Here is a 19,281-nt window from a genome sequence, read left to right on the forward strand (position 1 = left end):
GTACATGTTTTTTTATAAATTTACAATTACATTTTACATATTCAAATTTGAATCCAAAAATCTGCATATTACAATAATTACTATTATACAAACTATGCATATAGAGAAGACAGTTTGAGTTCTGGGTGTGGTATTTGATGATTGATTGATATATGTGTATGAGCACGGATTGATCATACATCATGTATCATTCACTGAAATTTATCTTTCTTTTATTATTAATTTTTAGTGACAATGGGACACGAAGTTTGTTTCTACAAGTGTTCCATTCTTGAATTTCAAACAAATTTCATCCGCTATATATTCGGTCCCAAAAATCCACCGACCTTACTTTGTCAGCAATCATCGTACATTCCGTTCTATTTCTAAGCTTATCAGTTGCGTCAGTTTCATGCTCAACCTGCTTCAATGAGGAGTAATTTTTTTATCTTAAAATCACCTACAATAATGTATACTCCAATTTATTTTTGTTTAGTTCTTCTGCCATTCGTTCACTCTATCAGGGTAATGTATATCGCATAATCCTTAATAAATTAATAATTTTTGAAAATTTTGGCTCTTTCATAAATCAAGCTAATTGTAAAACTGCTGAATATTCCTTTTGCAGATCCATGAATTTATGACTCCGGATGAAGTGATGGGAATATTTCATACAACCCATGACGCTGGTAAGTTAAACATTAAAAACTGAATTTTGAATACATATTGATATGCTTAAAATTTAACTCTGGTTTATTTTTTTTATTGCAGTGCCTTATTACGAAGTTGTGCCCGTGCTGTATTCAGGCAAGGCTGCAAAGGAGAATGGTACCACGAAAATGCATGTGAGAACTTTCAACCAGGATATTCAGTTACATTTAAATCCTACTGAAGGATATCTTGCTAGTGAACGTACTCCTGTATGGAGTGTAAAATCCGATCAGCAGGCACCAGAGGGTCTCCACTACACTTTTATACCCAACGTAAATTTCCTTCTTAATTAATTAAAAAAGTTTTTATAGTAAAACACTCACATTCTTTGTATAGAAGTCGTGACACAAAAAATTAAAGACTTACTCGTAATATCTATATTTTTTAGGCGCTAAAGGATATAGGAATACCAATGCAGGACGAAGAAACAGGAGCTGCACTGTTGATTTCATTCCAAAATAGTGAATCGCCTATTTTCGTAAGTTTCGTCTTGATTCTTCAATTTTTCTTTCTTGAATCGAACTTAAAGAAGAATACAAAAAATATAACACGTACCTTTTTTACTAATATCGTACGTTTGCTGTGTTTCAGGATGGATTTCTTTCCTCAAATTTAGTTATTCGCTCCATGCCGCAACGCATCATCAAAAATGTTTTATACAAAAAAGCTGGGTTACTTAAACATTTCAAGGAAGAATTAGAAGAAAATAGTTTGGCTTACACGTATCATCATATTGTTTATAAAAAAGCTCCTTTGGAAGAAAACTTCAGTAAGCACATTTATATTATTTTTAGAATGTGATCTAATGTATTCGGTTACTTTTTAAAAACTATTAGTTTCTTAAGACAACGAATAATATTTTTAGAGATTAGAAATCCAGTGTCTCATATCTATCCAATTCCGGAAGTGATATATCCAGAAGTTTTGGTGGTCGTTGATTACTACCTCTATTCGTAAGTAATAAATTAGGACAATTATCCTAGTCCTTAATTAGTCCTTAGAACATGTTTTGCTCATTTTAGAAGTTTTAGAATTCACTCTCAAAAAATTTTTTTTAATCTTAAAATTAAGGATGTTGGGGAAAAGGATCGATCAAGCTACACGATATATAATTGCTTTCTGGAACGGAGTAGATTTAAGATACCGTGAACTGAAGAATCCGAAAATCCGATTAAACATTGCAGGTATAATTATTGCCATGGTAAGTTCATTCTCCTTATATTTTATATTTTATAATAAATAGAATATAATATAATTTAAGTATTCAACTATTTTTGTAGGATGAGGGAGCAGTTCCATATATAGAAAACAGCCGTGTAGATTCAAACTTAGTGGATGCCGATCATGCTCTACGTGGAATGGGGAGTTATTTTTATAGAGAAAAGAGATTTCCATGGAAAATGTATGATATGGCTCTGACCACAACGAAGTAAGCGATTATGAGATTAAATTTAATTAAGTATTGATTATGTATCAGTTTTAATAATGGGATTGCTTTTTTTAGATTGAACTTGTGCATTAAAATAGACCCTCATTTATGCGATCCTTCAACAATGGGTAAGTACACTTTCGTAATAAAAAAAGAATATTATATTTAAAATATTGAATTAATATTGGCAGGATACGCTTACGTGGCTGGCGCATGCAACAGAAATCGCACAACAAAATTATCAGAAGCTGTGGGACTAACAGAGGATGATGGTGGCTTCAGTGGTATTATACCAGTAGCTCACGAATTGGGACATTTGTAAATTTTCTAATTATTTCGAACATTTTGATATAAGTATACTTTCCTATTTTATATGGTATAAATCATGAGTATCTTCATTATTTCAGGCTGGGCGCCTACCACGATGGGAACCCAAAAGAAGCGGGACATTGCTCTGCTCATGATGGCTTTATCATGACGAGTACGTTAATTTTAAGCAAGCATGAGTTTGAGTGGTCCAATTGCACCATAAATACATTTCACAAATTCCTTAGGTAATTTCTCTATACGAATTCTACTATTTGACAAGATTATTTAAACACATTCTTTAGATTATACTTACTCTTGTCTTTAAATACTATAAAAATGCAATTTGCTTTAGCGAGGACAGGGCGAAGTGTCTCTATGATGAGCCCCCGAGAAGTACAGCTGTAAGAAATCTACTACCTGGAAAATTAATGTCAGTTGACGAGCAATGTGAAAAAGTCTACGGTGGAGGAGCGTGTAATGTAAGTATTTAAGACTCATGTAAATGATTTTATACTATATTTATAACAAATCTGCAGACAAACTCATCCTCGATTTGCTATGAACTGAACTGTGCGGTTCCTGAGGGCAATGGTTTATGTTCGCCGATAGCAGCAGCAGCAGATGGTTCTAGTTGTGGAACTGGGCTTGTGAGTTTACAGAATTAGAATATAATTTACAAAATGTAATCTAAATGTTTTATTTTTGACATAGATATGTCTGGACGGGGACTGTGTGCTGCAAGGAACAGAAACTAAACGTGAATGTACATATGTTTCACAGTAAGATCAATTTAAATCGAATAGATCCACTTCAACGTTTTGAAAATATATAAAAATATATTTTTACGGCAGATCATTAATTTTTGCACTACAATTAGATACACCTAAACATCAATGTAACACATACTTAAATAATTAATTATTGAAAAAACAGAAAGCCGTTGACTTCATCAAAATGATTGTACAAAATTATTAAGTAAACTATAATTAATAACTGCAACTAAATATAATTAAACTTAAACCAAGAAAGCAATAAATTATATCGACTGTAATTTACAATACTGTACATACACTTTTGGCATACTATCAATCAATAAAAAGTAGTAAATGTATAAATAAATATTACAAAAACAAACATGTTACTTTGGAAAACTTTGTACGATTTTAGATTCTATGCCTATTTCTTCGAACAACTCTGTTTTACTACCAGGATAGTTTTCCAAGATACAATCAAGAATTTCAGTACACATACGTTTCCGTTTTGAATATTCGCGCGAATAATCATTTAATGCTTTTTCTGATTTTCTTTTAGTTTCAGTTAAATCTTCACTACCACTTGCTTCCATCAACCCATCCAATTTTTGCGTCAATACCCTTATTCTCTCCTCAAGCTCAGCCTTTTCCTTTTTCGCTTCTTCTATAGTAATGCTAGACTTTATAGATACTAGCAAAGCTTCCTGTACCTTAATCTCCCTTTCCAATTCCTGACATTTACTTTCAACTTCGTTAGCGTGCGCCTGTAATTCTTTATCTATCCTCATCAACTCTTCTACATCGTGACTTGAATCTTGAACTACGCAGTAAATCTTTTGTTTGCCATAGGCCTAGTACAAAAATCATTTGATTATATTTCCTAGTAATAGTAGCCAATAATAGTTATTATACCTTCTCAAATATTTTTCCTTCAACTACCAACTTGTCTATAGCTTTCTGTACTGCTGTTTTACCATACTCGTTGTGCAGATTAGACACAATATCATTGATACTATATGGTCTATTGTGTACTTTCATGTATTTGTATACAGTATCTGCCATTGTATTTGTTACTGTAAAGATAAAAAGTAGAAATTAACTTACTAATTTTTATTTGATCTTTAGATGTCAAATATAGAATTCATTGTAACCTACAAGTTCTATTTTTTGTTAAATTTTTGCTCAGTTATACTTACTAAACTGTTCTTTGTTCCAGACAAAATTCAATGCTCATTTATTTTCAGAAAGCTTATAAATTCCAAGATGATACTAATTAACCATAATTATTTACATCCATCACCGCCAAAATTTGCCGGTGTTTAGGTCACGAATTTAACCTGTTACACAGAAATCATAACATTGATTATTATGATTACGAAAGTCGTAAAACTTAAATGACGAATTGTTTACTTTTTTTACATACCGAAGCATCTGTCACATAAATTCCATTCACCATAATATCTTCGTAAACAATAAAGACTGTAAAGCCAGAAGCAAGAAGTGTTAGTATTGATTCAACCTTGATCGAGTAATCGATTCAGACGACAAAATATTCGAATATTCAAATTTTTAAATTTGACCTATATCTTAAAAGATGTAAACGCAATTTTATAAATAGACTCCTACTATACTTAGAATTCCTATTTCACTTGAATTGCATCATTTGTAACTTTAATCTCATTGTAAATTTGCGTGCAATCTTAAATGACTGCCACGTGCATGCAGATTCATATTCTAAGAAAATCCTATTGTAAATTTTCCCTGATTATTTTATTAGCTCATAAAATTACATGTAGTCTTGTAAATCTACAGGATTGTTGCTTTATTGACCTATAAAATTAAAAACACACGGAATAAGAGGATAAAATCATAAACAAGTGTATCGACTAGCGAGTGAAATCGACTAGGTATACGTATAAACATTTTCAGACGAAAAAGAAAAGGGAAAGTGAACTACATGTACCTAATACCTTACTATGCACATTTATACATGCATAAAAGAAGCACATATACATGTTAAAGGTGTAAAGTGTAAGGTATGATGTAAGCGAGTCGTCTGCGAAGATCGATCGTGAACAGTGTTATGTTATTTATGTTCTACTGATCTACATATGAAATGGGTGAATCAATTATTTTTATTATTATACTATTAGAATCTATTAAAAAATTAATACTGTTACAATCTATTAGACAATACCACTTTTAAATACTATACCATTGAAGAACACTCTCACATTTATCATGCTATAGTATTTAAATTAAATACTATAATATTTCCAGAGACGCGATGTCTTTGATTAAGCAGGGTATTTCTCGATAAAATTATTTCGATGGACACATATACAGAGTGTCACAAAGAATATCAACCTTTCTCATAGAGAATCTGTATTCACTCTTGTACATTTTCATAACAGCAACTACATAATTTATTGTATTCATTGCGGAAATATTTGTGTATTAACATCTTGAACGAGAAAGTTAACTCGTCCTCCCCGACTAACAGGTTTAATAGATTAAAATTAATATGAACTTTGGGGGGCGTGAAGTTGAGTGGCCTGTTTGGTTAGTGTTATTCTCTGATGTATGCATGGCCATTAAATGTCAATGTTTAGAAGACTCAAAGAGCCAGTTGACCACGGGAGCTCTTTCGGGGTATAGCGAACGAGTTTTGCGAGTTTGGTGAGAGAATAGTGCGTAATTTTCTGAGAAAAGATAATTCTGAGTAAACACATCTATCTGGAACTTCTGCTCATCATTTATTTACATTTTCAAGATATTAACATTATATAATAGGAATTTAAAATAGAATAATCCTTACGTTTTTGTATATATAAATACGTTTCGTTTTTAACTTTATCTTGTTTCTGTTAACATTTTTTTTATTTTTTGTTGTGAGATGTGAAACGTGTAAAAATAATAATATCGAATATTAAGTAAAAGTTTCTTCAACACAGTATATAGTATTCAAGATAAATGGAAAGTTTATAGGAATATTAAGTTCTAATTACTTTAATTATGGAAAACTTTTTATCAAATCGCACATGTATTTAAAAACTGACATAACTCAAGAAACACGATTTTTGAGTTACGATTATAAATCAATTTAGTGGATACACCTGTATTTAAGCGTAAATTAGAAATTATTTAAACAATGATAAGAAAAATGTCTAACGCAAATAACGCGTGACTATTTTTCAGACGAATCATTTAAGGAAGATAACTGTCATTAAGTAAAACTACTCTTTGTGTCAATATTATTTATTGTAGGGAATAATTGTCTTCTATGCTCGTAAATAGACCTTTTACTTTCCATGAAAAACATACTATATTATATAAAATAATATATAAAGTAACAAAATCTTTTATCTTCTCGAAAACCATAAGCAGCAACATTTCTTTTGTTTCTATTTCATTTGATGGAAACAGGAGGAATGTTGCTGTCTCATGTTTTCATCGATTGTGATTGTATACCAATCGCTCAATACGCGGATTTGCCAAGTGATCTTTGTTTAAACTCTGTCGCGTCGTTCGAACACATGAATGTTTAAAATAGATTTTTTTTCACTTGTGTCTACAATGAAACGTTTATAGATAAGAAGACTATTAACATCGATATTGTTTCAGTTATTCTACATATATAAGAGCAATTCTCAGCGAAATAGTTCGATCAATACCCATTACTCATAAAAACCGTTGAATATATTTTTTCAGATATTCGACTGAGACGTTGCACCAAAAAAATGGTGCGCGTTAGCATTGCTGTTAATTTGTCGGCGTTGCTTTTGGTAATTGCTCTGTCGGTAGGACTAACTGCTAAAATATTTAAAGGAAGCGATGTTCTAGACTTGGTGCCACTTATTGATGGGTAAGCGATCCCCAAAAATTCGAAGAAAATTTCAGTCTTAATATTCTAAATCTGAGTTTCCCAAGGGGTGCCATATGGCAAAATCACCTAATCAAAATTCAACTTCTTTAGATTTTTTTTATTTAGATCACTTTCATAATTATCGGCAAAAATATAAGGGTGAATACAAAATTGCTTTAATTTAGAATTTTTTAGGATTTATTGAATGATGCCTCTTCCTTCCGCAGGCACAACGATTTGGCTTACAATTTGTACTTGAAGCTAAACAACAAGATATCGGGATTTCATTTCGAGGAAGATCTCAGAAATGATAGCACGTTTGGGAAAAACGCTTGTTCTTCGTGTCACACGGATCTTCCCCGATTGAGGAAAGGAAAAGTGGGCGGACAAGTGAGTCAGCCAATGGGAGAATACCAATTTATCTATCACGTTCCTACAATATTAATTAAAATGATTCCTCTCATATTGGATGTCATAAATGATTGAAAATACGAATGGATCTATCATGTTGCACTTGGGATTAACAATATTTTTGTAAACATACGACTTTATTTTATTTTTTGATCTTCTACGATACTCACTTAACTATGAAGTCTCACATGGTTTACGTATCGTATTTTGGTTAATTAATATTATTTAATGAAGTATTATTATATTTCGTTAAATTACAGTTCTGGGCGGCATACGTATCATGTGAAGCGCAGTATAAGGATGCGTTACAATTGACACTAAGGCAGATCGATGTTATCAAGAGACTGGTGAACAGATACCCGAATGAATTACAATTTGTCAGAGAAGCTAAAGATATCGAAGCAGCGTGGAGTTCTGGAAAAATTGCCTCGATGATAGGCGTCGAAGGAGGCCACTCTATTGACTCCAGTTTGGCAGTTCTTAGGCTGTTTCATGAACTTGGTGTGCGTTACCTTACGTTGACCCATACATGTAACACACCATGGTACGTTAAATAATTACAAAATCAGCGATATGACATAGAGAAATGTGGGACAAAAATTGGCCAACTTTGACTGACGATAACTCCGCGAAAAATTATCGAAGGATTATAATTTTTCTTTTAAATTAGAGCTTCAATTTTCTACTGTAAGATACTATATGTGGATTTTAAGATCAATGCATTTCTGCCACTGTAACCCCTTAACTCTGAGGGCATGTTTGCCATATTGAAGATGGCGAAGTTTGACGGAATGTACTGACTCGCTAAAATTTTTTTCAGTGATGTCATTTACAGTGGCATAGAGTTCGAACCTTTCCTTTTAATTTAAAAAAAAGAGCAAGTCGCTACGATTTTTTTTCGCTAAGTTACAGTACTTTAAAATCACCCTGTAGTGCATACTGGGTAATGCCAATGCAAAAATGCAAGGGTTACTTTAAAGTGCTGTAACTTAGTGAAAAAAAATCGCAGCGACTTGCTCTTTTTTTTAAATTAAAGGGAAAGGATCGAATTTTATGCTGCTGTAAACGAAATTCTCGAAAAAAATTTTAGCGAGTCAGTATATTCCGTCAAATTTTGCAATTTTTGATATAACAAACATACTCTTAGATTTGAGGGGTTTCAGTGGTAGGGGTGCATTGAACTTAAAATCTACATATAGTATCTTACATTAGAGATTTCAAGCTTTATTTTGAAAGAAAAATCATGATCCTTCGATGATTTTTCGCAGAGTTATCGTCAATCAAACTTGGCCAATTTTCGCCCAACATCGTTTTATGCCATAGTCTTTTTAGCAGTGTATTTCCTAGTTTTCTACTAAGGCAAAATGTGAAAGCAGTACCAGTAGAAATACAAAAGTAAAACAAAGATGATAAAAGAAATAGTCACTGTGCTTTATTTTCGCAGGGCTGACGCGTCACCGGTGAACGATGGTTTCGTTCACGGTCTCACGGATTTTGGAGTAGTATGTTAAAATAATTGCCCCAAATATATTATATTCAGTGACTGAAAACTCATGTGTCCTATCTTTTGATAGAAAATTGTGCATGAAATGAATCGATTGGGAATGCTGGTAGATCTCTCGCACGTGTCACACAACGTCATGAGGAGAGTACTCGAAGTGACGAAAGCTCCTGTCATATTCTCTCACTCGTCAGCCTTCAGCGTTTGTCGCAACTATCGTAACGTTCCTGATGATGTACTTCACTCAGTGGTGAATTTCTTTTTTTTTAACGAGTCAATTTCGGTTGAAATTGAGATTGTAAAATACAACTCTTGCTACTGTTTCAGAAAAAGAACAATGGAGTCGTGATGGTAAACTTCTACCCAGGGTTTGTGAACTGTAATTCTTCAAGGAAGGCGACGATACAAGATGTCATCGGTATCGTTTATCTTGTAATTTATGTGCTGCACGAATATTATACGAAAGTTTGAAAGCACCTTCTAAATTAAGGAATCTTAGGTTCCCTTGCTAAAAACATTCGAGTAATAATAAACCAATTGTATAAATTTTTACCACTGTGCTCAGATAAAGAATTTTATATTCGCCATAGTGTAACATTAATAAGAATTAACAAGTGTTTCCAAACTTCTGGGTGATAGTGTAGTTCGGTTAAAATTAAGAAACATATGTTATGGATGCTCTTTCCCCCACTTTTATTTAATGAAATTCCGTAAAGAATATGTAACATATTAATCGTTATCGTTTTATCATGACCATCAGTCATTTTCTTTACAGATCACATAAATTATATTCGCAACCTTATCGGGGCGGATCATGTTGGCATCGGCGCCGATTACGATGGCGTGAAATCGTGAGTGTAACTCCGAAATAAGTGAAATATATGGATAATGATACCATAAAACGTTTTAGGGTGCCGGAAGGCTTGGAGGATGTCTCCAAGTATCCAGAATTATTCGATCGTCTCTATGATAACACGACGGAACCTCGGTGGACCAAGGAAGAACTCGAAAAACTGGCTGGAAGGAATTTGATTCGAGTCTTCAAAGCTGTGGAAGCGGTAAGCATAATGAAACCTTATGTAATATACAAATTAACTAATTATCGTGATATTAATCGGAAGGTCCGAGACTCGTTGGTATCCGAAGCTCCAGGCGAAGATATTATAGATGTGTTAGACTTGTGCAACGCAGAATTAAGTAGCGACCTGTATCCACTCTCATGCAACACAGCAAAGGAGTAAGATAATCTTGAGCAGAGCCCGCACGAGGTGTTATTAACTGATGGCGATGAAGCAATTAAATATCGGGACATATTTTATGAACATTCAGTCGTGTGCATGAGGACGGACACGATAAAAAAGAGAGACTCAGAATTCATTTCTGAACAAATTATATTTGCAAAGCTTCATCGAAATCGCTGAGTAATGCCTTCTATGGTTTCAATGAAATGTATTATTTTTCTCATGTATTCATGTGTATAATTGTTTTACACAGGTGGGACAAATTGACAGTAGTCAATCATACGTGTCAAATACATAATTATTGACACTACGGGACAATTCGTCGTCGAATTTTTCGGTATTTTATATAACAAATATGTGAAATTTTTATTGATTTAAAGTAATTACTATTATTTTAACAAAACAAAGTAGATAAACTATTCAGCACGCGTATACTTCGGTAAGATCGTTGGAAATTCTTGAAAATAACTATTGATTCGACGTTATATATGCGGTAATATTTTTTCTGAAAGTTGGTGAACAATTAAATAAATTTGACTAAAATTCTTCTCTTTGTCTATTGTTAATTTTCAATGATTTTTTGCTAGCAAATAGATACAATAGTAGATCCCAAAAAAAAGAAAAAATTAAGGAAGACGAAAAGAAGAAGTGAAGAAATGAAGAAATGCTGTAGTGGTCAAGAAGTGACGAAATACTGTAGGTGTAAAGAAATAAGAAATACTTTAGGTGCAATATAATGAAGGATTTAAATTAAATATAAATAAAAGCAGCAAGAAATTTTGGCAGATCTGTCAACTTTATAAATACACTTACATCATTCTATACATAAATTAAAATTATATTTTTTAATTTTGTTTAATAACAAAATCGAAATCGAGAATTGGAATGAATGACTGACAAACTTCTACAAGCTTTTCGTCGTATTCGTAAATGCAGAAAAACTTTCCCTGAAAACAATTAATATTTACACACACTTCACACTAAACCTGTTTCGTAAATACAACTTACAAGACTTATACTCACCAGTGATCCTTCCTTATAAATGGATACACTGTAGGTGCCTTGAGACCATTGAATGGTGAACTGAGGGAAACGCTATATGCTCCCATGTCTCTCCATATTAACCAGTTACCAATTTCATATTCTGGTAGCATCACCTCCTTCAATACGCAATCCAAGGAGTCACACGTTGGTCCCCAAATATAGGAAAGAAACTTTTTATCGCACACTGGCTAAAATGGAAACAAGTATTCAATATGAAAACTATAACACACTCTAAGAAAATACCAGTTTTCGCACACGTGTACCTTATATAGCGGAACTGGGATTCTCGCCTTGAAGTTCAACAATTCCTCTGTAAAAGAATTGTACACGCCACAATTTATATAATACATTCGAATCATGTCCCCTCCAATGGGTACCATTTTCTTAGTGTGTAAATACGACACTAAGGTAAACGCTGACGTTACGTAATACTGTCCTGGTTCACTGATAATCTGGATACTGGGATCGACGTCTTTTATAGCATCGTTCACGATACTGGCGATCTGAATATAAAATGTTACATTTATAAAATAAGTCAAATAATGAAGAGACGAAGAAACTAAGAAATTGAATAATGAAGAAAGAAATGAAGAATATAGAAGACTCTAACTTCGTCAATTTGGTATCCAGTATGGCCCATAAATCCGCCTCCGATATCGATCATATGAACGTCTTTAAAACCGTAGGATTTAGCGATGCCGATCAATCTTTTACACATGGTAATACCTCTACTGTATGCATTTAATTCGCCACATGGGCTGCCCACGTGAAAACTAAACCCGTATAATGTTAAACCAAGGCTTTTCGTCAGCTGCATCAATCGCACAGCTTCCTCTTCCGGTTCACAGCCGTATTTGGACCCGAGTGGAACTATAGACACTCTGGCATCGCACCGAATACGAATTATCACTCTGTTGAATACAAAAGACACAAACGATCGTTCTAAAAAAGATTTATAGAATATTATGAAGTATCATTACTTCACTTACTTCGCCTCCGGGTAGAATTCTTTGATCTTCATCAACTCAGCGTCACAATCCACAGTCGTTTTCTCGACGTTCATTTTCCTGGCGAACTTTATGTGGGAGGGACACTTCGCTGGATTCGCGAAGACGATTCTATCCGCGGACACTCCATGCTTCATTACCATTCTGATCTCCTCCTGTTCCAGAATCACGAAAGAGTGAATTTTGTGGGTTCAGTTTTCTTTACACTTTGAATCTTAACTTCAGTAAGGGTGGATACATACTTTGGAGGCACAATCGAAACCAGCGTTTAATGCTGCTAGAACTTTGATGACAGTTGGATCTGGGTTACACTTTATTGCTGAAATTTTTTAATCACGTAGCATTACAAATCTCTTCTTAGTAAAAAGAAGAAAGCTTCCACGACTTTTTTATACCATAATGTGGTAGAACCCTCGGCATCTTTGCTAACCAGTCTTTATGCTTCTGCACCACATCCGCGACGTCCAGAAGATAGAATGGATCCTCCTCATTCTCTGTTTGGATGATGGTTCTGATGATGTCAAGATCATTCGTGGTGTTCTTGAATAGTTTCACATCGTCGAAGTTTAAGTGCGACATTCCGATGGTTCTAAGTCGAGCACTGAGGTCTCCGTACACTGTGAGCCATTCGAGAAGAAGAGAACGCTTTCAGTGCTTTTAGGTAGTATATGATTGAGTGATAAGATCGTGTGTAAGCCAAATACTACGGGGAATCACTTTGTGTTTGTTTGAAGATAAGCCGATTAAGTCAGAACAACATGGTAAATATATTTTCTCCTTGCATCTTTTTCCGTATTCTACATCCTTGGATAAATAAACAGAATAAAAAATATAACAGCGGAACCAGGTGCTGGGAGTTACCGAAGATCCCTTTCATTAGTGTTATCTGTATGTAAATACCTCTTATGTATCTAAATATGATTGTCTATAAAAAGATTTCTGTAATCTTTTACAAATTGTGACACGTAATTAAGATCTTTGAATCAACAAATTTGAAAAGAATCTTTGTAAATGCGAAGAGAAGAAAATGAGTGCTGCGTCTCTTGACTTACCAAAATGTAAACGAAGATGAAAAATTATAATTTCGAAAACGTTTAGTAGACAGTAATATTATTAAAATCTTGAAAATGAATTAATTTTTTATGATAGCCTACCGAGTAGAATTACTTTGGGAATTTAGGCAAAGCTTTTATACGATTAATGAAAAATACTGTGTGATCGAGCAGTGTATATAGTACCTACATTCTGCCAATATATCTCTTTGACGTAATTAATTAATGAACTATACACGTTTGTCACTGACTTATTTTCCATATTTCTTTGGATACATTTCTTCACACCTACGTCGAAGTCCTTGTACGTTTTCCTTTTTCATATTGGATGATTATTTCATTATTTGGAAAATTGTGAATTTTAAATTATGTCATTGTTGCAGTAAATGAACAATGCATACTATTACATAGTTGCTACGATAGTTGCTCTCGCAAAGACGCCTGGGGCTACATGAAACAGCCAATAATTAAAACCACTCCAAAACAGAAATCTCAAGACAGAAACGACTTTGACCAAAATCAGCTCTTTCAACTTCTTTATTTTATTATTAACAAGTTCACATGCTTACATAAAACAAATAATACTGTGGAAAATTTAGTGATAGAATTTTTCAGTTTTTCATACAATCAACCTTAATAGGTTCCCATTATGATCAATAAAATGTAGTATAAAGTATTTTCTTATTTTGAACGTAATCACTCTACCTCATTACTATAATTGGAACAGAATAAGGCGAATAAATTATTCAGTACGCACATTTTTCATTAAGACTGTTTCAAATTCCCGAAAATAGATCTTCATTAGATTGTAAATATGAGGCGATACCTTCCCTGAAAATAGATTAACAATTAAATATATCTGTCTTCAGAAGACAGTTCTTCTCTTCATCTATTGTAAAAATAGACCTCACAGACTCTCATACTAACCAATGACTTTTTCTTACAAATGGGTATATTGTGGGTGTCTTGTAACCATTAAAAGTGATACTGAAAGACACGCTGTATGCTCCCATATTCTGCCACATCAGCCAATCGCCAATATTAAATTCTGGTAGCATTACATTCTTCAGTACACAATCAATAGAGTCCAGCGTTGGACCCCAAACGAAGGAAAGAAATTTCTTCTCGCTTGATGGCTGAAATAAGATACACACGACTTGAAAAACAATGTTTTCTGTGACGCTAGAGATAAGAGATACCTGGTATAGCGGAATCGGAATTCTCGACTTGAGGTTCAATAACTCGTCCAGAAAAGAATTGTATACACCACAATTTATGTAATACATTTGGACCATTTCTCTTTCTATGGGAACGATTTTCTTTGTGTGGATATACGAGACCAAAGTAAATGCCGAAGTCACGTAATACTGTCCTGGCTCGCTAATGATCTTAATGCTGGGATCTATGTCCTTAATGGAATCGTTAATTATGCTGGCAAGCTAAAGAAGGCAAGATAGAGTCTTAAATTCTATGTGAAATAATGAAGAAAAAATAGAAGAGAAACCATATTGTTTCATATCTTCATGTGGTCTTTATGACAAATTCTGTATGAAGTAATGAAGAAGAAATGGAAGTAAAAAAAATATGCTCTCACATCATCGATTTGGTACCCAATGTGACCCGGAAATCCGCCACCAATATCGATTAAGTGAATGTCTTTGCAGTCAAGTCTTTTGGCAATGCTAATCAGCCTCTTGCAGATGGAGATGCCTCTTCTGTAAGCTTGAAGTTCTCCGCATGGACTGCCCACGTGAAAACTGAATCCGTGTAAAGTTAAACCGAGACTCTTTGTGAGTCGTATCAATCGGACAGCTTCTTTGTCTGGATCACAACCAAACTTCATTCCGAAGGATATGTTTGAGATTTTGGCGTCGCAGCGAATGCGAATTACGACTCTGTTGAATGAAGAAATAAAGAAATTAAAAAAGGAGAGGATGAAGAACATTGAAGAAATAAAGAAGTAATGAAGAGGGGAAGAACACTGAAGAAATGAAGTAATGAAGGGAGAAGAACACTGAAGAAATGAAGAAGTAATGAAGAGGGAAGAAAAAATATTGTATGGCAGAAAAACTGAAGAAATACTATATGGCTGAAAAAGTGAAGAAACACTATATGACTGAAAAAGTGAAGAAATACTGTAGAGCTGAACAAGGCAAAAAATTCTCTACAAGTGAAGAAGTCATCGAATTAAGAGTACAAAAAACGATCGCTGCGTTGTTCTACCTACTTTGCTGTTGGAAAAATTTTACTGATTTTCAATAGCTCTGCCTCGCTATCAGCGGTCATTCTTTCAATATTCAGTTTTTTAGCGAACCGAATGTGAGAGGGAAGTTTTGCTGGGTTAGCAAAAATAATTCGTTCTCCAGGCACTCCATATTTCATTACCTGCTTTATTTCTTGCTGAAATAATGAATGTCATAAATGAGTTTTCTACATACTAAATCAAAGAATTGGAAGATCATACCTTCGAGGCACAGTCGAAGCTGCCGTTCATCGCAGCCAAGATCTTAATAACTGTTGGGTTTGGATTGCACTTAATAGCTGGAATTTAGGACATATTCAAAATAATGATACGTCATGTGACGAGATGGTAATAAAAAAAGGAATACTGCAAATCTATTATACCATAATATGGCACGACTCTTGGCATTTTTGTGATCCAATTTTGATGTTTTTGGACTATGTCGGCAATATCTAAGATACAGAAAGCTCCTTCCCTATTTCTCAGTTTGATTATGGTCTTTATTATGTCAGTGTCTTTCATTGAGTCATCAAATTGTTTTATCTTATCAAAATTGAAATGAGACATCTTCGCAGATTATGTATATATGTCGAGAGTGAAAGAATTCCTTTTTCGTATGATAATAATTTAATTCGTAATTATGTGACCCAAGGCACTTAGAACTTCTTCACTGGTACCTAATTATTGGTAACTAATAAAATTTAGAAAATTATCTTAAAATATCATAGAAACAGTAACAAACTTATAACGAGAAAAAACATTCTAAAAAATCACTCATTCTGAAACACTATTTCTCTGTTCTATTAGATTTGAAATGGAATACGTGAAAGTACTTTTCGACTAATTTTCACAAATCCTTATGCAAATGCTGTCAACTCTCGACGTAATAATAAACTTCTACTATTTCAAAACCTTTTTATTTCTTTTGAAAAAATTATTTCATGTTATATATAAGCACAATGAGTCATTTAATTGCTGACGTAATGGTTTCATGTTCTGACGTTTTATCCATATATGAACTCGTCAACATATTAATTTTTATCGCTTTAATCGCTAAACATTTATGTCTTTATTTTTTTTATGAAGTTTTTTTTTATGAAGCTAGATATAAATTTATAGAAGTTTAATATTGTAAAGATGCGCAAACCAAAACCTCACGTGGAATCCTACTTTGGGAAAAACCTGATAATTCTCTGTTCCCACTTGTCAAATATTATCACAATAGATTGCTAGCAATTTTTATTAATAGAGTTCACGATGACACTTCGATTTTACGTCTCAAGTAATAATCCTATCTGCTTTACTGATACTGAAGGATCATCGTATTTGGGTTACTATGTTGCTCAAGTATGAAAGATTCTTAATTAAATGCTGACAAACAATATATTTCATAACGTATGAACTACGTGGAAGTTAATAATTATAGTTTTTAATCGTTATCTTTAAACACATATTCCTTTATTTTAAATACTGGAAATTGCCTTTTAGAAACCTTGTGGAAATATTTATCATTCGGAATAATAAGGCATGTAATTTCACTTACAGTAAGGTGGAAATGAATGTTACCTGTTAAAGACTTGCATAAATAAAAACGACAAGAAACTTTGACAGATCTATTAAGTTTCATAAATAATGAATTATTTTATACATAAATTAAGATTACATTTAAAATTTTATTTAGTAATAAACATAGAAACACATCACGATGGTGATCCAAAAATGGGACCGTCAACTAATAGACTTCTGTGATTTCTTCATTGCATTTATATACTCAGAAACACTTTCCCTAAAAAAAAGAAGAGATACAATTAATATTTAAAACGTTGCAACTTATAATATTTACTGCTAATATTTATACTGACCAGTGTCCTTTCCTTAAAAATGGATATACTTTAGGTATTTGGAAACCATTGAATGTCGAAGTAATGGAAAGAGTGTAAGCTCCCATGTCTTTCCATGTCAACCAGTCACCAACTTCATATTCTGGCAGCATCACGTTCTTCACTATGCAATCCCGAGAGTCGCACGTTGGCCCCCAAAGGTATGAAAGAAACGTTTCGTCGCTTGTTGGCTAAAATGGAAACAAATATTCAATATGAAAAACATTTGGTTCCTTTTTGTCCACCCTGTATATACAAAATATCAGCTCTTGCACACGTATACCTTGGACAGAGGAACTGGCATTCTGGACTTGTAGCGCAATAATTCGTCCACGAAGGAAGTGTAGACCCCACAATTCATGTAATACATTCGAACCAAATCACCTTTATCAAGTATTATTTTCTTTGTGTGTAAATACGACGCTAAGGTAAACGCCGACGTCACGTAATACTGTCCTGGTTCACTGATAATCTGGATACTGGGATCGACGTCTTCTATAGCATCGTTCACGATACTAGCGATCTAAACATGAAATGTTAAAGTTATGAAGTAAATCAAAAGACATGAAACATAAGAACTGAAGAGATGAAGAGGTGAAGAGATGAAGAGATGAAGAGATGAAGAGATGAAGAATACAAAAGACTCTAACTTCGTCAATTTGGTATCCGCTATAGCCATTAAATCCACCTCCTATGTCTATCACCTGAACGTCTTTACAGCCATAAGATTTGGCGACACCGATTAGTTTTTTACATAAGCCAATAGCTCTACTGTATGCGGCTACTTCAAGGCATGGGCTGCCTACGTGAAAACTAAACCCGTATAACGTTAAACCAAGGCTTTTCGTCAGCTGTATCAGTCGAACAGCCTTCTCTTCTGGTTCACAGCCGAATTTGATCCCGAGTGGTACTCCAGCTAATTTAGCATCGGACCGAATACGAATTATCACTCTGTTGAACATAAAAGATACGAACGATCATTCTACCAAACGTTTGTAGAATATTATGAAGTATTATTACTTCACTTACTTTGCCTTTGGGTAGAATTCTTTGATCTTCATCAATTCGGCTTCACAATCCACAGTCGTTTTCTCGACATTCATTTTCCTGGCGAACTTTATGTGGGAGGGACACTTCGCTGGATTCGCGAAGACGATCCTATCCGCGGACACTCCATGCTTCATTACTATTCTGATCTCCTCCTATTCCAGAATCACGAAAGAGTGAATTTTGTGGGTTCAGTTTTCTTTACACTTTGAATCTTAACTTCAGTAAGGATGGATACATACTTTGGAGGCACAGTCGAAACCAGCGTTCAGTGCTGCTAGAACCTTGATGATAGTTGGATCTGGATTACACTTTACCGCTGGAATTTTTTAATCACATGGCATTACAAATCTCTTCTTATTAAGAAGAAGAAAGCTTCCACAACTTTTTTTATACCATAATGTGGCAGAACCCTCGGCATCTTCGTGGTCCAATCCGTATGCCTCCTCACCAACTCGGCGACATCCAAAATGCAGAATGAATCCTCATCGTCCTGCGTTTTAATTATGGCTTTGATAATATCGCAGTCGCTCAAGGTGTTGTCATACAGTTTCACGTCGTCGAAGTTGAAGTGCGACATTGTGATCGTTCTGACTCTAACACAGGGATGTTTTCACTCACTGCGAGAAATTCGAGAAGAAGAGTGTACTTTTAGTACTTTTAGGTAGTGTGTAGTAAATGTTTGTAGGTAGCGTAGAATTTGTAAATGCAAGAAGAAAATGGGTGTCCTGTTGTCTTACCAAAATTCAGATGAAGATGGAAAAATAATTCCAAAAATGCTCGGCAGTAGAGATAGTGATGTGAGAAGCTT

General features: G+C 34.0%; 6 protein-coding genes across 7 annotated transcripts; 2 read left to right on the forward strand and 4 right to left on the reverse strand.

Annotated features, from left to right (window-relative positions):
* The first annotated feature begins 152 nt into the window (after positions 1 to 152).
* On the forward strand, positions 153 to 3,244 carry LOC143177339 (A disintegrin and metalloproteinase with thrombospondin motifs like). Its single transcript, XM_076375213.1, has 16 exons — positions 153 to 156; positions 230 to 334; positions 371 to 504; positions 608 to 668; positions 751 to 962; positions 1,079 to 1,241; positions 1,307 to 1,487; positions 1,527 to 1,643; positions 1,762 to 1,891; positions 1,971 to 2,119; positions 2,168 to 2,247; positions 2,311 to 2,437; positions 2,527 to 2,673; positions 2,781 to 2,907; positions 2,965 to 3,075; positions 3,140 to 3,244. The coding sequence occupies exons 1-16, from the start codon at positions 153 to 155 to the stop codon at positions 3,209 to 3,211; spliced, it is 1,920 nt and encodes a 639-aa protein (XP_076231328.1). The 3' UTR covers positions 3,212 to 3,244.
* Positions 3,245 to 3,426: 182 nt separating this feature from the next.
* On the reverse strand, positions 3,427 to 4,722 carry LOC143188635 (homologous-pairing protein 2 homolog). The gene is made up of 4 exons (XM_076392995.1): positions 4,604 to 4,722; positions 4,377 to 4,517; positions 4,093 to 4,253; positions 3,427 to 4,031 (listed from the first exon to the last, which is right to left on the reverse strand). Exons 3-4 carry the CDS (start codon positions 4,240 to 4,242, stop codon positions 3,567 to 3,569), a joined length of 615 nt encoding a protein of 204 aa, XP_076249110.1. The 5' UTR covers positions 4,243 to 4,253; positions 4,377 to 4,517; positions 4,604 to 4,722; the 3' UTR covers positions 3,427 to 3,566.
* A 1,094-nt stretch (positions 4,723 to 5,816) lies between these two features.
* On the forward strand, positions 5,817 to 10,823 carry LOC143189090 (dipeptidase 1). 2 transcript variants are annotated; one of them, XM_076393743.1, is made up of 11 exons: positions 5,817 to 5,859; positions 6,892 to 7,045; positions 7,273 to 7,435; positions 7,717 to 8,000; positions 8,901 to 8,958; positions 9,031 to 9,207; positions 9,285 to 9,375; positions 9,733 to 9,808; positions 9,868 to 10,015; positions 10,079 to 10,194; positions 10,452 to 10,823. In XM_076393743.1, exons 2-11 carry the CDS (start codon positions 6,921 to 6,923, stop codon positions 10,501 to 10,503), a joined length of 1,290 nt encoding a protein of 429 aa, XP_076249858.1. In that variant the 5' UTR covers positions 5,817 to 5,859; positions 6,892 to 6,920; the 3' UTR covers positions 10,504 to 10,823. The 2 variants fall into 2 exon arrangements, with proteins under 2 accessions (XP_076249858.1, XP_076249859.1); XM_076393744.1 differs by having other exon boundaries at positions 5,828 to 5,870.
* Positions 10,824 to 10,992: 169 nt separating this feature from the next.
* On the reverse strand, positions 10,993 to 12,855 carry LOC143177103 (ornithine decarboxylase 2-like). The gene is made up of 7 exons (XM_076374889.1): positions 12,645 to 12,855; positions 12,492 to 12,568; positions 12,232 to 12,404; positions 11,853 to 12,153; positions 11,506 to 11,745; positions 11,222 to 11,430; positions 10,993 to 11,145 (listed from the first exon to the last, which is right to left on the reverse strand). The coding sequence occupies exons 1-7, from the start codon at positions 12,826 to 12,828 to the stop codon at positions 11,103 to 11,105; spliced, it is 1,227 nt and encodes a 408-aa protein (XP_076231004.1). The 5' UTR covers positions 12,829 to 12,855; the 3' UTR covers positions 10,993 to 11,102.
* Positions 12,856 to 13,921: 1,066 nt separating this feature from the next.
* LOC143177100 (ornithine decarboxylase 1-like) lies at positions 13,922 to 16,110 on the reverse strand. Its single transcript, XM_076374885.1, has 7 exons — positions 15,927 to 16,110; positions 15,766 to 15,842; positions 15,529 to 15,701; positions 14,896 to 15,196; positions 14,501 to 14,740; positions 14,229 to 14,437; positions 13,922 to 14,132 (listed from the first exon to the last, which is right to left on the reverse strand). The coding sequence occupies exons 1-7, from the start codon at positions 16,108 to 16,110 to the stop codon at positions 14,078 to 14,080; spliced, it is 1,239 nt and encodes a 412-aa protein (XP_076231000.1). The 3' UTR covers positions 13,922 to 14,077.
* Positions 16,111 to 17,249: 1,139 nt separating this feature from the next.
* On the reverse strand, positions 17,250 to 19,050 carry LOC143177084 (ornithine decarboxylase 2-like). Its single transcript, XM_076374861.1, has 7 exons — positions 18,867 to 19,050; positions 18,713 to 18,789; positions 18,453 to 18,625; positions 18,074 to 18,374; positions 17,707 to 17,946; positions 17,406 to 17,614; positions 17,250 to 17,329 (listed from the first exon to the last, which is right to left on the reverse strand). Exons 1-7 carry the CDS (start codon positions 19,048 to 19,050, stop codon positions 17,272 to 17,274), a joined length of 1,242 nt encoding a protein of 413 aa, XP_076230976.1. The 3' UTR covers positions 17,250 to 17,271.
* Between the last annotated feature and the right edge of the window lie 231 nt (positions 19,051 to 19,281).

The sequence above is a fragment of the Calliopsis andreniformis genome, chromosome 3 (genome assembly GCF_051401765.1).
Source record: "Calliopsis andreniformis isolate RMS-2024a chromosome 3, iyCalAndr_principal, whole genome shotgun sequence".
Lineage (NCBI taxonomy): Eukaryota > Metazoa > Arthropoda > Insecta > Hymenoptera > Andrenidae > Calliopsis > Calliopsis andreniformis.

What these genes read in the sequence shown, in the direction of transcription:
- LOC143177100 (XM_076374885.1), bottom strand. Translation starts at nt 16,110, where the DNA reads ATGTCTCATTTCAATTTTGATAAGATAAAACAATTTGATGACTCAATG. An exon ending in AAGAGTCGTGCCATATTATG is followed by an intron (nt 15,843 to 15,926) that starts GTATAATAGATT and finishes CCTAAATTCCAG; the next exon opens with CTATTAAGTGCAATCCAAAC. An exon ending in TTGGGTACCAAATCGATGAT is followed by an intron (nt 14,741 to 14,895) that starts GTGAGAGCATAT and finishes TGCCTTCTTTAG; the next exon opens with CTTGCCAGCATAATTAACGA.
- LOC143177103 (XM_076374889.1), bottom strand. Translation starts at nt 12,828, where the DNA reads ATGTCGCACTTAAACTTCGACGATGTGAAACTATTCAAGAACACCACG. An exon ending in GAGGGTTCTACCACATTATG is followed by an intron (nt 12,569 to 12,644) that starts GTATAAAAAAGT and finishes AAAAAATTTCAG; the next exon opens with CAATAAAGTGTAACCCAGAT. An exon ending in GTTTCGATTGTGCCTCCAAA is followed by an intron (nt 12,405 to 12,491) that starts GTATGTATCCAC and finishes ATTCTGGAACAG; the next exon opens with GAGGAGATCAGAATGGTAAT.
- LOC143188635 (XM_076392995.1), bottom strand. Translation starts at nt 4,242, where the DNA reads ATGGCAGATACTGTATACAAATACATGAAAGTACACAATAGACCATAT. An exon ending in AAGGAAAAATATTTGAGAAG is followed by an intron (nt 4,032 to 4,092) that starts GTATAATAACTA and finishes TTTTTGTACTAG; the next exon opens with GCCTATGGCAAACAAAAGAT.
- LOC143189090 (XM_076393743.1), top strand. Translation starts at nt 6,921, where the DNA reads ATGGTGCGCGTTAGCATTGCTGTTAATTTGTCGGCGTTGCTTTTGGTA. An exon ending in ATGATGTACTTCACTCAGTG is followed by an intron (nt 9,208 to 9,284) that starts GTGAATTTCTTT and finishes CTACTGTTTCAG; the next exon opens with AAAAAGAACAATGGAGTCGT. An exon ending in GACGATACAAGATGTCATCG is followed by an intron (nt 9,376 to 9,732) that starts GTATCGTTTATC and finishes TTTTCTTTACAG; the next exon opens with ATCACATAAATTATATTCGC.
- LOC143177084 (XM_076374861.1), bottom strand. Translation starts at nt 19,050, where the DNA reads ATGTCGCACTTCAACTTCGACGACGTGAAACTGTATGACAACACCTTG. An exon ending in GTTTCGACTGTGCCTCCAAA is followed by an intron (nt 18,626 to 18,712) that starts GTATGTATCCAT and finishes ATTCTGGAATAG; the next exon opens with GAGGAGATCAGAATAGTAAT. An exon ending in TTTTTAAGGAAAGGACACTG is followed by an intron (nt 17,330 to 17,405) that starts GTCAGTATAAAT and finishes TCTTTTTTTTAG; the next exon opens with GGAAAGTGTTTCTGAGTATA.
- LOC143177339 (XM_076375213.1), top strand. An exon ending in CATTCGTTCACTCTATCAGG is followed by an intron (nt 505 to 607) that starts GTAATGTATATC and finishes TTCCTTTTGCAG; the next exon opens with ATCCATGAATTTATGACTCC. An exon ending in GAATACAAAAAATATAACAC is followed by an intron (nt 1,242 to 1,306) that starts GTACCTTTTTTA and finishes CCTCAAATTTAG; the next exon opens with TTATTCGCTCCATGCCGCAA.